This window comes from Propithecus coquereli, unplaced genomic scaffold, assembly GCF_000956105.1.
Source record: "Propithecus coquereli isolate 6110/MARCELLA unplaced genomic scaffold, Pcoq_1.0 Scaffold97, whole genome shotgun sequence".
Classification (NCBI taxonomy): domain Eukaryota; kingdom Metazoa; phylum Chordata; class Mammalia; order Primates; family Indriidae; genus Propithecus; species Propithecus coquereli.
This window is the reverse complement of record NW_012156062.1, coordinates 3,186,781-3,202,456: the sequence shown is the minus strand read 5'-3', so window position 1 is coordinate 3,202,456 and position 15,676 is coordinate 3,186,781. Positions and strand designations below refer to the sequence as shown.

The window sequence follows — 15,676 nt, the reverse complement described above, 5'->3', positions numbered from 1 at the left end:
GTATTAACATGATCACCATGTACTAAAAACTTTAAAAACTATAAAATTAGTATCACTATCTGATGAATCTAATATGTGGTATTGAAATTTTTCAGGGAACTCTGCCATGCGCAGGCTCTCCTGCATCATCTTTGCCTTAACCCTTTCATTTCTCCTAAACTTGAGAAGCATAACGATACTGTCGATGCAGTGATTGTATTGCCCCATTTACTTGGAGGGACTAGCCCATAGCTAATAAAATATGCTAATAGACTATTAGGATTATGTATATTTAGAAAATGAGACTGTTTTAAAGTGCTTTGTGAACACTGGCGAATTATAGAGCTGGCAATAGCTCTCCAGATTGCTAAATTATTTTTGAGACTATCTGTTTTAAGAATTTGAATCATATAAGTAGAGTTGAAAAATACTGCCAGTTGATAATACTAGTGGTATTTACTAAAACAGACTATTGGCATACACTGATTTAATTTTCCTACTTTAAAATTTTCAAAGCAACTTTGAAGTTTGATGGCATTTTTGTAATTTTCCTGAAGCATGAAATGTGAAAAAGTGTGTTTGGTGAAGCTCCTGAATTGGCTAAGTCACCCAGTGAAGAAGCCTAGTAGCCATAACGATATTTTCATTTCAAGTGACCTTTTGATTTTTAATAAAGTTTCCCTTTGTCATACAGTTTCCTTGTAATAGCATTGGAGAAATTAAGGATCAGTGTGGAGAATGCGAAGTGTTAGTTGAAGGAATATAAATTGTATGTTTACACGCATGTGCACACACACATACAGACACTCCAATTTAGAGTCTAAGCGAGCTTGAGTTCTGTTTGGCATGCAGCGGGAGAGACCCATACTCTTTGAGCACTGTGGTGTGTATATGCAGAGTAGGTTTCTTTAAAAATAAATGTCTTTAGTTTAAAACAAGGTTTAAAAATTATTTCAAAATATAATTTATTTTACCATTTTCATCACATTGAATACATTTGACTTTTTCTCATCTGTTTTTCAAAGATTTGTCCCATCAGATGAAAAAAAGAAACAAGGTTGTCAACGAGAAAATGAAACTCTAATACAGAGAAGAAAAGACCAGATGCAACCAGGGGGCACAGCAATTAGTGTCACAGTACCTTATAGAGTAGTGGACCAGCCCCTTAAACTTATGCCTCAAGACTGGTAAGATACTCTGTATTTTTAAAATATTCATTAATTTTTATCATGGATTGTAAATAGAAACTATCCTTGAAAACTGGGTTAATGTATATAGATCTAATTTGGTCATCAATAATGTTAACGTTCTAGTAACACCTAAATAACCTTTTATTTCGAGTAGGTAAACTTTATCTTATGAGAAGAAACACTCTAACTTCTGGAAAACATACATGCAAAAAAAATCCTTTCTGCTTGTTCATTTGTTTTGTATCAGGTTTTAGAACGCAACAAATTAGACTAACGTTTTAAGGTCCTGTATTTTAGATTTTTGGTTTGGAGAATTCAAATTTTCTGATAAGAAATGATAAGTGAGGGCATAGATAGTTACTTTCATTGTAAGGGAATAATTTAAGAAAAATAACTTGATAAGCTCTTTTGTCATGGTTTAGCTCTTTTATTGCATTAAAATATTCTTTAACAAAATATTAAGCTCTTTAAAGTGCCTATAAATTCAGATATATAACTTTTTAAATTATTCATTAATCTAAGGTGGAATAAAAATTCACAGTGTGAAAGTATGTATCTGTGATACAGAGAAAGCAACACATGACACATTAGATGAAACTTACCTTTGTGTATTGGTTAGTTATCAGACATTAGGAAGTCAAGTCATTGATAGTATGTTAAAAATTTACTAAAAAATAAAGGATTCTTTTATTACAATTTTCTCCTGGTTCCCAGCACATACTTTGAGTAATATATAAAGTGAGCAAGATGAGAATTTCAGATATCAAGCTTAAAACCAAGTAGGAAAGTTACACCATTTGTATTAATATTATATGTTTGCCGTTATTTGTAGAAAATGATAATACAGACAGTGTGTATAAGTGCCATCACCATGGTTTAAAATACCTCTTGTCTATATTAGCTGGGGTCTCCAACCCTTGATGTCATAGCCTAGGAATAACATTTCCCCTACCTCCTCCTTTTCTTTTCCTTTAATGGTCCTTTAAAGAATTCATGGGGAGTAGTATTTATGTTCTCCTCCCCTGTTATCCTATGGGACCTAATAGGATCTGGGTGACTTCTGTCTAGCAAATTCCCTTTAGTTTGGCAGGCACCTTGGGCTTTTAACTGTTGTGTGACACAAGTTACATCATAAAACTGAGGGATTATTTAATAGTATGCTCTGTTACCAAAGGTGATTTTGACAATTTTGGGGCATGTATCCCATGAAAGGGGGAAATTTTTTACTTAAGATTTAATTTTAGCCTCAGAGATTTTGAGCAGGTTAAGAATTTTAAGCTTGCCATTTTTCACAGAAGTTTTGATAGCTGCTGTAGGTCTTTCACTTGAATAGAAGGTAAGCCTGGTTTAATGTTTTGTTGGATGTATAGAGTGTTCATCTAACGCAGATGTGGTCAAAGTGTGGTCTGCTGACCTGGGCCTTCCCAAGATCCTTCCACAGAGTTGCAAGGTCAAAACTATCTTCATAGTAATACTTAAGATGGCTATTCTCATGATTTATCCATCCTCAAGTAGAAATAGTAGCATACACAGTGCCAAGATTAATAATTTATTCTTCTCTTTTCTTCCCTCCCTCCCTTCCTTCCTCCTTTCCTCCTTTTTCCTCCTCTTATTCCTTCCTCCCTTCCTGTTTTGTTGTCTAGTATGCCCTTTCACTTCTATTTTCTCATCTGTAAAATGAGGATAGTAATAGTATTTACCTCACTGAATTGTTTTGAAGATTAAATGTGTTAACATTGTAAGTAATGTGTAAAGTGCTTAAAAATAGCACTAGCACATAGTAAATGCTCATAGAACATATTACTAATATTAATAATCATTGTTCACGTTATTGTTTTGTTCCCACCTCTTTATAGGCTTAAACTATAAAGTACTATAACTTCAAGTTATAACTTAAAGTACTATAACTTAAAGTACTATCGCTTCTCAATTTAATTAAAAACTATGTAAAATAATGAAATATGAGGGCCTACAGAGAGATTTGTTCTTTCCAGGAAAACTTAAAGTTGAGTGGCTAGAAAAACAAGTGCTTTAAAAAAAAATCTTATGCTGAAATAAAAAAAAAAAAAAATCTTAAAGAATTTAGAGTGAGTGAAACAGTTGGAAAATTACTACAGTCTAGATGGTGGGTTTCTGTCCTCAGTTTACTTCCCAGGTAGTCAGAAGAACTCTAACATAAGGCCTTGGGGCTTCATAAAGTGGTTGTTGAGTTACTGTAATGTCATGTTTTTAATTAAGTAAAATATTTAAGATGTTTTTTGAATTTTAAATGATTTTTTTAAAAAACCAAACTGTTTTGATTAATAGATCAAATACTGCTCCTATTGCATTGGCAAAGCGGGCCCCTACTCTAATAGAAAGGAAGAGAAAAGGCTAAAAAGATTACACAGAAGTATTGTCTATATAATTATGTTTGAACATACTAGGTGACGTAGGTGTAGGTGCGTGGGGAGTGTAGCAGTCATTAATGTGCTGTAATGGCAACATCACCTTGAAAAGTCAGTCATGTTCTTATTATTTTTGTCTCACAAAAGGATCAGTAGGAGATTATATCACGTGGATAATTATGAAACTCTTTCCTTGTGGATTTATAGGAACTTAAAACTAAAGTTTGGAATATTCTCCCTCTCTCCCTCACCATCCCTTTTTCTACTTGTAGGGACCGGGTTGTAGCAGTTTTTGTGCAGGGTCCTGCATGGCAGTTCAAAGGTTGGCCATGGCTTTTGCCTGATGGATCACCAGTTGACATATTTGCTAAAAGTAAGATTCTCTTTGTATTTATTGCTTATCCAGTATAGAAATGTTATCGCTTTACTTAAGAGAAAGAGCCATATGGCTCTGCATCTATGACGTGTATATCGATGAATTGCTATTAAGTAACATATAGTGTGAACTTTTCAGCATCTGTGAAATATTTAATAAAAAGCCTTTTCGTCCATTAATACTTTATGGTTATATCTTAAAGTGAATATTGCCTATCCTGCAACATTAATAATTATTTTTTAGGTCACTTCAAAATCAATATTGTTGCATGTCCATACATTGTTATTAAAGTTGATACCAGTTTGAAATGGGTTGACTTTTGCTGAACAGAAATGTTTAGCCATAACTTAAAGTTCCATAATGACATTTACTAGCTGTTTCTATCATCTGGAATGATTGTAGCACGATTGGCTTTTTTTCTTCATTCAAATCTCAACCCAAGTGTTCTCTCTTTAGAGAATCCTTCTCTAAAGAGTAGCCATCACCTGCTTGCATTTGCTCTCTAAGCCGTTTTATTTTCTTGATAGCACTTATTGTTCCTTGACATTTTCTAATTTTGATATCTTTATTGTAAGTGTTCCCTAGCCAGAATGTAAGTTCCACAATGGAAGAGACCTTTTCTGCCTTATGCACCTTTGTGTCCTCAGCACTGAAGAGTACCTGGCACAGGGAGATTTTCACAAAATATCTGCTGAGTAAATTATTTCATGCAGCTTATATATTTATTAAACATATTGGCATAAATTGATATAACAAAAATAGATTAATTTAGCCTGTTTATTTGCAGAAGGGAGTATTCCAACAATTAAATTCGAGTATTCAATTAAATTAGCATTGGCAAATTTAATTTCAAAAAGTCATTCCCATGACTTCTAATAAATGTTTATTAGAAATTACAACTTTAGTTACTATGAATGTCAACTGTGAAATATCCAGCATTTTTAGCAACCCCAGTTTTTGTTAGTGGTAACATCGTTCCTCCATAGAAATTGCCCAAGCTTGAAAGTTCTAATCATTTGTTATTCTAGTACCTTCATTCATTTTAAAAAATGAATTGGGATATTACTGACATTGTAATAGCTTGTAATGTTATTTCTGAAACTTGAGCAATACACAGAGTTGGTAAATAGAATGTTAAATAGAATGGGAATTTTAATGAAAGTAAAATGTCACTGAATGCAAATTCCGTTTTACCTATTTGCTTGCCTTGTTGAATAGTATTATAACAAAAAAATTAGGATGTCTTCAAGATGTAGATGCTTTCTGAATTTCTTTAAGAATGTAACAGTGTTTTGTTTTTGTTCAAATTGTTAGTCTTCCAAAATTTAGAGAATTTTTTTAACAGTAATCATTGATTTTCTTTTATGAATGAATGTTTCTCTTGAACCTTCCTTCAGTTCTAGCTCTTTTCATTTGGCATTTAAGAATACTCTTTCCCCTTCCATCTTAAAACAAACAACAAAACAAAACCCTTACCCTTGACCTCACCCTTTCCGTCTAGTTTCTTCTCTTTTTCCTTTTACAACTATGCTTTTGAAAAAATTGTCTCCACTAACTCACTTTCTATTCAATTTCTAGTCAAATCCACTGTAGTCTGGCCCTTTCTCTCCACTAAAACTATTCCCACCAAAGTCACCAGTGACCTAAGTATTGAATACCACCTCCTACTAGAATTTTACTCTGTTGACTCATGTCCTCCTTTTTAAAAGATATTTTCCAAGTATTTGCTATACTTTATCTCAGATTCCCTTGCTACTTTTCCTCTGGCTATCTACTATGCTTGAATCTTGAACAATGTTGGGGTTAGAGGCACTGACTCCCTGTGCATTCGAAATCTGTGTATACATTTGGACTTCCCCCAAACTTACCTACTAATAGCTGATTGTTGAGCAGAAGCCTTGCTGATTAACAGTTGATTAGCACATATTTTGTATATTATATGTATTATATACTGTATTCTTACGATAAAGTAAGCTAGAGAAAAGAAAATTTTACTAAAATCACGGGGAAGAGAAAATATATTTACTATTCCTTAAGTGGAAATGGATCATCATAAAGGGTCTTCAGCCTCATTGTCTTCACATTGAGTAAGCTGAAGAGGAGGAGGAAAAGGAAGAGGAGGGGTTGGTCTTGCTATCTCAGGGGTGGCAGAGGTGGAAGACAATCAGTGTGTAAGTGGGCCTGTGCAGTTCAAACCTGTGTTGTTCAAGGGTCAACTGTATATGTTTATGTTCCCATTTCTCTTCTCCCTTAATTCTAAATACCCTTTTTGAGCTCTCTTCCCCCTCGGAAATACTGATGGAATTCTTAAATTTGGTTGCTTTCTGTAGTTTCAGATGTCTCAAAGGCTTTTTTCATCCTTTTTTGTTATTTTTTCCTTATTTTTGTCTGATTGGATTATTTGAAATGACCTGTCTTGAAGTTCTGAGGTTCATTCTTTTGTCTGGTCTAGTCTATTATTGAAGCTTTCAAAAATATTTTGCATTTCCTTTAATGAGTTTTTCAGTTCCAGAATTTCTGTTTTTGTTTTTTTTTTTAAGATATCTATCCTTGATACATTTTTTATTCATATCTTGAATTGATCTTCTGATTTCTTTGTATTGGTTTCCAGATTTCTCTTGCATCTCATATAAACTTTTAAAATATCAGTAGTTTGAATTCTTTGTCTGGCATTTCGAAGAGTTCTTTTTGATTCCAATCTGCTGCTGGGCAATTGTTGTGGTCCTTTGGTGGTGTCACAGTTCCTTGCGTTTTCAAGTTTCCTCTTTCCTTCTGTTGGTATCTGCACATCTGGTGTAGCATTCACTTCCGGTTTTTTGAAATTGGTTTCATAGGGAAGAATTTTTTCCCTGAAGATGTATATGTGTTGTTGGTTGAGTAGGACACTTTGGATTTGATTTTGGGTGCAGCAGTAGTGTAACCTTTATATGATTTCTTCAGAAGTACATGGGTCAGTGGTATCTGTGATTTCCTTGGTGGCTTAGGTATGGTTATTAGTTGAGACTGGTAAAGTTTTGCTGGGAACTTGGATGCCAGCTGAGCCAGTCTTCAGGCCCCAGTGGTGGTAGCAGTTAAGTCATTGTTTAAAAGGTATCTTATATGAATTCTTAAGAATGAATTAAAGCAAATCATCAAACAAATTAGAAAGAAAAACTTGTACTAAGAGAAAGTATTGAAACGTTTATTTACATTTTAACTTAATAATTGACAGAATTATTTATTTTACACGTATAAAATAAGTATTTTGAAAATGGGTTTTTGAACCTTATAACATGTAGCCCCTTTAATGAATTTGTTTAAATTCAAAATGAATAATTTGTGTCCATGAGACACTTATTTCTAAAAGTAAATAATATAGAAATAATGTTTATGTGTTTTTTCTGTGCACAAATTATTCATTTTAAATTTTTGTCAAGAATTTTTCATTGTTAACATCAAAAGCTAATATGTAACAGGCAATCCATAAAGCAGCTATCAGAAAAAATGCACGGTTGAATGTTTTCTCTTTAGAAACCCCTAATATCAGGTGATAATAGTGATTGCAACAGCCGTATGCTGGTAAAAAAGTAAAAATTTGGGAAAAATGTAAACATTTTACATGTATACATGTAAAACAAAAGCTTCATTGATGATAAACTGTTGGGAAATGTAATGATAAACTGGTGGGATGATTGAATTGGATTATTACCAAGAGAAAGATTGTAAACATTATTTTATGGCCCACCTATTAACTGTTTTTAGTACACATCAGTTGAGAAGTTTTGCCCTAGAGTCTATCATCTCCCCAACACTCAGCTATATTTTAAAAATGAAAATCACATCATTTTACCTTCTTTCTCTAAACTTTCCAGTGGGTTACTATTACTTTTGGAATAAAATTCAGATTTCTTACACTATAGCTGAGATGGTTCTACATATAGGCCATTGCCTACAAAAAAAAGTTATACTTAAGCTGGCTGTGGTAATGTGCGTTTATGATCCCAGCTACTCGGGAGGCTGAGGTGGGAGGATCGCTTCCTCTTGAGCACAGGAGTTTGAGGCCAGCCTGGTTAACATAGTGAGACCCTGTCTCTAAAAGTTATACTTGTTTGTAGGACATTGCAAGCTTGCCCCCATCTTCAGACCTTTGTGTCAGCTTTTCTTCTGCCTGAAATCCTTTTCCCAAATCTTGTCAAGACTTTTTTTTTTTTTTTTTTTTTTTTTGAGACGGAGTCTCACTGTGTTTCCCTGGCTCTAGTGCCGTGGCATCAGCCTAGCTCACAGCGACCTCAAACTCCTGGGCTCAAGCAATCCTACTGCCTCGGCCTCCCAAGTAGCTGGGACTACAGGCATGCGCCACCATGCCCAGCTAATTTTTTCTATATATTTTTAGTTGTCCGATTAATTTCTTTCTATTTTTATTAGAGACGGGGTCTCGCTCTTGCTCAGGCTGGTCTGGAACTCCTGAGCTCAAACAATCCGCCCGCCTCGGCCTCCCAGAGAGCTAGGATTACAGGCGTGAGCCACCGCGCCTGGCCTTGTCAAGACTTTTTCGATTATCTACTTCTAGGTGATAGGCCTCAAGAGGCCTTCCCTGAACACTCTATTGAAAAAAAACTTCCACACACTTTTTATATATTTCCTTATCCTGTTTTATTTTCCTTCAGTAACATCTGTACTGTCTGAATATAGTAAATTTATCTGTTTAATTGTTGAGTCTTAGAATATAAACTCCCCGAGGGCAGAGACTTTGTGTTGGTCACTGTTGTATTCTCAGTGCCTAGAATAGTGCACTGAGATACATAGCAGGCACTCACTAAATGTTAGGTATGTCTTTGTTTGTAATTTTTTCCTATTTTTTAAAATTTTCTATTTAAAAATTGACACATAACAATTGTACATATTTATAGCATACACAATGGTGTTTTGATACATATAATGTATAATGATCAGATCAGGGTAATTAGCATATCAATCATCTCAGACATTTATCATTTCTTTTTGTTGGGAACACTTAATATTCTCCCTCTAGCTATTTAAAACTTAACGTTGTTGTTAATTATATAGTCACCCTACAGTGGTATAGAACCCTAGAACTTATTCCTTCTGTGTAGCTGTGATTCTGTATCCTTTAAACAAGTCTCTCTTCATATCCCTCCATTCCCCCTACCCTTCCCAGCCTCTTGTAATCCTCTGCTCTACTTTTTACTTCTATAAGATAAGTTTTTTTTAGCTTCCATATATGCGTGAGAACATGCAACGTTTAACTTTCTGTTCTGGCTTACTTCATGTAACATAATGTCCTCCAGACTCTATCAAAAAGCTATTAGAAGTGATAAACAAATTCAGTAAAGTTGCAGGATACAGAATTAACATACAAAAGTCAGTAGAGCTTTTATACACAAACAACAAACTAGCTGAAAAAGAAATCAAGAAGAGACTCTCATATACAATACGTACTGAAAAAAAAAATGAAATATCTTGCAATTTCTTAACCAAGTTCTGTTAGTTCTCATTCCCCAGTTATCTCTTGAATATTCTGTTACCATTTATATTTTCTACCCTATCAAAGAAGTCTCTTTATCCTCTAGATTATTAAATTGTATCATTAGTTTCTGCTAAACAGTAACTTTTCTGGGTCACTTAGATAAAAGTCAAAACTCTTCGATGTAGCCTGCAAGCCCAACATTTTGAACCTCTGTGGTCTTATTTATCCCTTCCCTACATTTCTTTGCATGATGCAATTCTGTGAAATTTCTTCAGTTTTTAGGCTAATTCATTTTCTCTTTGAGCGTGGTTGTCTAGCTCACTGGGTTACTTTTGTTCCGTGCTTGCTTAATTCTTATTTGACCTTTAGGTCTTAGATTAACATCACTGCTTATGCAGTCCTTTTCTGACTGAATGTGTCTGTGTAGGGTAATGGCCTACCTCATTTTATTGTGCCTTGCTTTATTGTGCTTTGCAGATAATGTGTTTTTTATGAATTGAAGGTTTGTGGCAACCCTGCGTCGAGCAAGTGTATCAGCACCATTTTGCCAACATTATGTGCCCACTTGGTGTCTCTGTCCCATTTTGGTAATTCTCACAATATTTCAAGCTTTTTCATTATTATATCTGTTATGGTGATCTGTAATTAGTGATCTTTGATGTTGCTATTGTAGTTGTTTTGAGGCACTATGGACCATGCCCGTAGAAGACTGCGAACTTAGTCGATAAATGTTGGGTGTGTATGACTGCTCCAGCAACCTGCCAGTCTCTCGCTCTCCTTGAGTGTCCTTATTCCCTGAGACACAACAATGTTGAAATTAGACTAATTACTAACCCTGCGGTGGCCTCTAAGTGTTCACATGAAAAGAAGAGTCATACGACTCTTACTTTAAATCAAAAGCTAGAAATGATTAAGCTTAGTGAGGAAGACTGGTCAAAAGCCAAGATAGGCCAAAAGCTAGGTCTCTTGAGCCAAACACTTAACCAAGTTGTGAATGCAAAAGAAAAGTTCTTGAAAGAGATAGAAGTGCTACTCCACTGAACACATTAGCTTTATTGCTGATAGCGAGAAAGTTTGAGTGGTCTGGATAGAGGGACCAGCTACAACGTTGCCTTAAGCAATGCCTGGTCCAGAGCAAGGCCCTAACTCTCTAAATCCTGTGGAGGCTGAGAGCAGTGAGGAAACTGCAAAAGAAAAGTTGGAAGCAAGCAGAGGTTGGTTTATGAAGCTTAAGGAAAGAAGCCATTTCCGTAACATAAAAGTGTAAGGTGAAGCAGCAAGTGCTGATGTAGAAGCTGCAGCTAGTTATGCAGAATATCTAGCTAAGATCGTTTGTAAAGTTTGCTACACTAAACAGCAGATTTTCAGTGTAGATAATACAGGCTTCCATTAGAAGAACATTTCATCTAGGCCTTTCATTGCCAAAAAAGAGAAGTCAATGCCTGGCTTCAAAGCTTCAAAGGACAAGCCGACTCTTTTGTTAGGAGTTAATGTAGCTGGTGACTTTAAGTTGAAGCCAGTTACCATTCTGAAAATCCTAGGGTCCTTAGAATCATGCTAAATCTGTCCAGGCAGGTGCTTCATGCCTGTAATCCCAGCACTTTGGGAAGCTGAGCTGGGAGGACTCCTTGAAGCCAGGAGTTTGAGACTGCCTGGGCAACATAGTGAGACCCCTGTCTCTACAAAAAATAGGAAAAATTAGCCAGGCATGGTGGCATGTGTCTGTAATCCCAGCTACTTGGGTGGCTGACTCAGGAGGATCTACTTGGGTGGCTGACTCAGGAGGATCGCTTGAGCCCAGGATTTCAAGGCTGCAGTGAGCTATGATTGGGCTGCTGCAATCTAGCCTGGGAGACAGAGCAAGATCCTGTGGGGGGTGGGGAGGGGAGGAATTATGCTAAATCTGTTCTGTCTGTGCTCTGGAAATGGAACATCAAAGCCTGAATGACAGAATATCTTTTTACAAAATGGTTTACTGAATATTTTAAGCCCACTGTTGAGGTCTCCTGCTCAGAGGCTGAGAGTAAATGATTCCTTTCAAAATATTACTGCTGATTGACAATGCACCTAGTCACACAAGAGTGCTGATAGAGATGCACACAGAGATTAATGTTGTTTTCATTCCTTCTGATACAACATCTGTTCTGCAACCTATGGGTCAAGGAGTAATTTTAATTCTCAAGTCTTGTTATTTAAGAAATATATTTCATAAGGCTACAGCTGCCGTAGATAGTGAATCCTCCGATGCATCTCGGTAAAGTAAATTGAAAACCTTTTGTAAAGGATTTACCATTCTAGACACCACTGTGACCGTTCGTGATTCATCACAGGAGATCAGAATATCAACATTAACAGAAATTTAGAAGAAGTTGATTCCAACCCTTATGCATGGCTTCGAGGAGTTCAAAACGTCAATGGAGGGAGTAACTAAATGTGGTGTAAACAGCAAGAAAACTAGAAGTAGAAATGGAGCCTGGAGATGGAACCGAATTGATGCAGTTTCATGAGAAAACTTAAGTGGATGAGGAGTTGCTTCTTATGGATGAGCAAAGAATGTGGTTTCTTGAGATGGCACCTACTCCTGGTGAAGATGCTGTGAACTTTGTTGAAATGACAAGAAAGAATTTAGGATATTACGTTTACATAGTTGGCAGCAGGGTTTGAGAGAATTGACTCCAGTTTTGAAAGAAGTTCAGCTGTGTGGCTAAAATGGTGTCAAACAGCATCACATGCTACTGAGATGTCTTTCATATAAGGAAGTGTCACTATGGCACACTTCATGGCTTGCTTTTTTTTTTTTTAATTTCAGAATATTACAGGGGTACAAAGGCTTTGGTTACATAAATTGCCTTTGCACTGCCCGAGTCAGAGGTACAGGCGTGCCCATCCCCTAGACAGTGCACACCGTATCCGTTAGGTGTGAATTTACCCATCCCCTCCTCCCGTCCTCCCCCCTCCCACCTGCCGGACACCTGATGAGTGTTGCTTCCATATGTGCCCACATGTTTTGATCAATTAGTACCAATTTAATAGTGAGTACATGTGGTGTTTGTTTTTCCATTCTTGTGATACTTCACTTAGAAGAATGGGCTCCAGCTCCATCCAGGATAATACAACAGGTGGTACAGCATTTTTTTTAATGGCTGAGTAGTACTCCATGGTATACATATACCACATTTTTTTAATACACTCATGTATTGATGGGCACTTGGGTTGTTTCCACACCTTTGCAATTGTGAATTGTGCTGCTATAAACGTTCTAGTGCAGGTGTCTTTTTTATAGAATGTCTTTTTCTCCTTTGGATAAATATACCCCGTATAGGATTGCTGGATCAAATGGTATTTCTACTTTTAGTTCTTTGAGGTATCACCATTCTACTTTCTGTAGAGGCTGCACTAGTTTGCAGTCCCACCAGCAGTGTATGAGTGTTCCTGTCTCTCTGCATTCATGCCATTTATTGTTTCGGGACTTTTTGATAAAATCATTCTCACTGGAGTTAAGTAATATCTCCTTGTGGTTTTGATTTGCATTTCCCTGATGATTAGAGATGTTGAGCATTTTTGTGTATGTTTCTTGGCCATTAGTCTATCTTCTTCTGAAAAGTTTCTGTTCATGTCCTTTTCTCACTTTTTAAATGGGGTTGTTTGATTTTTTCGTGCTGATTTTCCTGAGTTGTATGTAGATTCTAGTTATCAGCCCTTTATCAGTGTATAGCAAGCAAATATTTCCCATCCTGTAGGTTGTCTATGTGCTCTGATGATAGTTTCCTTGGCTGTGCAGAAGCTTTTTAATGCGGTCAGTTCCCGTTTATTAATTTTTGTTGTTTCTGTGATTGCCTTTGGAGTCTTCTTCATAAATTCTTTGCCTAGGCCGATGTCTATAAGAGTTTTTCTAACATTTTCTCCTAGAATTGGTTTCATGCCTTAGGTTTAAGTCTGTTATCCATTGTGAGTTAATTTGTGTGAGTGGTGAGATACACGGATCCTGTTTCCGTCTTCTGCATGTGGCTGTCCAATTTTCCCAGAACTGTTTCTTGAATAGGGATTCTTTTCCCCAGTGTGTGCCACAGCCACCCTCAGCAGCCATCCCTATAATCATTCACCACCCCTTAACATCCAGGCATGACCCTCTACCAACAATGTGATTGTTACTTGCGTGAAGGCTCAGATAATTGTTAGCATATTTTAGTAATATTTTTTCATTGAGGTATGTGCATTGTTTTTTAGACATAATGTTATTGCACACTTAATAGACTATAGTATAATGTAAACATAACTTTTATATGCATTGTGAAACCAAAAAAATTATATGACTCACTGTATTGCGATATTGGCTTTAATGTGGTGGTCTGGAACTCAACCGGCAATAATCTCCGAGGTATGCTTACACTCTTTCTCTGTGATACCCCACTTTCCTTATTGTACTGTACTGTTTGAATAATCTTTTTCTTATTATCCTTTACCAGACTATATGCATTGTATCTTTCCTTATTCCTCATTTCAGTCCCCAGTGGCTGGCACTTACAAACCCTCACTAAATGTTTATTAAATATTTTTTAGTATACTATAGTGTTTTGCATCTATTTAAAAGATCCACTTTGTAATATAGCTTCGATTGGTGGAAGAGAGATTGAATTTTTTTGTTTTTTAGGTTTCTGGTTAATATCTGGATTGGAATTTTAAAAATTTTTCTATAAAATGTTTTCATAATTTTGATTATAGTTTGACTAAAAAATAATTACTTATCTTTCCATCCCCCCACCCCCTATATAGTTAAAGCCTTCCATCTCAAGTATGATGAAGTTCGTCTAGATCCCAATGTTCAGAAATGGGACGTAACAGTATTAGAACTCAGCTATCACAAACGTCATTTGGATAGACCAGTTTTCTTACGGTTTTGGGAAACATTAGACAGGTAATTCTGAGTCTAAAGTTTGCTCGTCTGCTTTATTATAGTAATTTTTCTGTCTCCTTAATTAAATTTTAAGTTTCTTTAAGTTGTTAACCTTATTTCCCAATTCCCTTCTTTGAACATTGTCTAATTTGATGTTGATCAGTTAACAAATGTCTTTGATATATTTACTTTAGGAACAAAGGGTTTATATACTGGTAGAAGGAACACTAAACTGAGCCAGAAGACCTAGATTTTAGTCTTGGTTTTATGATCTGGTTCTAATGAACTGTGTGACCCTTTTGAATATTATTTTTTGTCTGTCCAAGGAGCTTGGTTTAAGTGATCCCTGTGTTTTTTGCAAGCACTGAAAAACTCTGGATTTATTTGAGTTATGGCTGATGAAAGATTTCAGTTTTTAAATTTGTTTTAATTGCTGGTACAAATAAAGTTCTTAAAGCCATTTACATTAGTAAGTTTTATAATTGGCAATTTCAGAACAGCATATGATCGCATTTAATAACACTAAATCTATTGGTCTCTTTAAGGTGCTCCTTAAAATCTGTAACTTTCTTGGTGTAAGTCTCTCACTGGATGTTATAGGTTTCCTTAAAGTCATAAATAATTGAGGTAATCCAATCTAATTATGACCGATTAAGAGAAGTGTTTATCATTCTAGCTTAGAAGCTTACGTAGAATTTAGTAGAAGGCATGTATTTTTCAACTTATTTCAGAAATCCTTAAATTCCCAAAGGTCACAGTATTAAATTTCCAATTTGTTTTTATAAAACAAAACATCCACTGTTAAGTTTTAAGAAATGTCAGCTTATTTTTACATGTAATATTCTAAAAATCCTATAGTTATTATAACTTATTATAATATTGTTTTTCAGGTACATGGTAAAGCATAAATCCCACTTAAGATTCTGAGTTATTTGGTTCCTCTATTTCCGGAAATCTGGATTAAGAAGCATGGATATACCTTGATCTAAAGACTAAGACTCAAGCTTTATGAATTTATCAGGAACTTACAAATGAAGAAGGTCATAGATGGATCTTTTATAAGACCTTATTTGATTCTTTGTTCTTCAAAGGGGTGATGCTTGTCATCCATATAAGCAAACTTTTTGGCTTACAATTATTTTTTTAATATTAGCCTTCTAGTCTGTAATGGAAATTGTATATTTTGATAGAAATTTTTTCTCCATTGGTTAAATGAGCATTACTTAAAATTTGTTTCCTTAGAAAATAAATGCAGGTTATAAATGTGTGTATATTTAGAGGATATAAGGCTCTCTGAGCCTTTACTTGCTTCTGATTTTTCATTGCTCTATAATTCCTTTTACTGAAAATACTGTGTTATGGATGGTATTAAATTTTAGTCTC

General features: G+C 35.4%; 1 protein-coding gene across 1 annotated transcript in view; it reads left to right on the top strand.

Annotated features, from left to right (window-relative positions):
• The window catches only part of CDC73 (cell division cycle 73), a 145,359-nt gene extending 130,062 nt beyond the window's left edge, over nucleotides 1-15,297 (top strand). Inside the window, exons 10-13 of the mRNA XM_012665133.1 lie at nucleotides 1,005-1,166; nucleotides 3,829-3,929; nucleotides 14,173-14,314; nucleotides 15,184-15,297. Of these exons, the coding sequence (XP_012520587.1) occupies nucleotides 1,005-1,166; nucleotides 3,829-3,929; nucleotides 14,173-14,314; nucleotides 15,184-15,220 (442 nt within the window). The 3' untranslated portion in view covers nucleotides 15,221-15,297. The remainder of the gene's footprint in view (nucleotides 1-1,004; nucleotides 1,167-3,828; nucleotides 3,930-14,172; nucleotides 14,315-15,183) is intronic.
• Nucleotides 15,298-15,676: the final 379 nt, after the last annotated feature.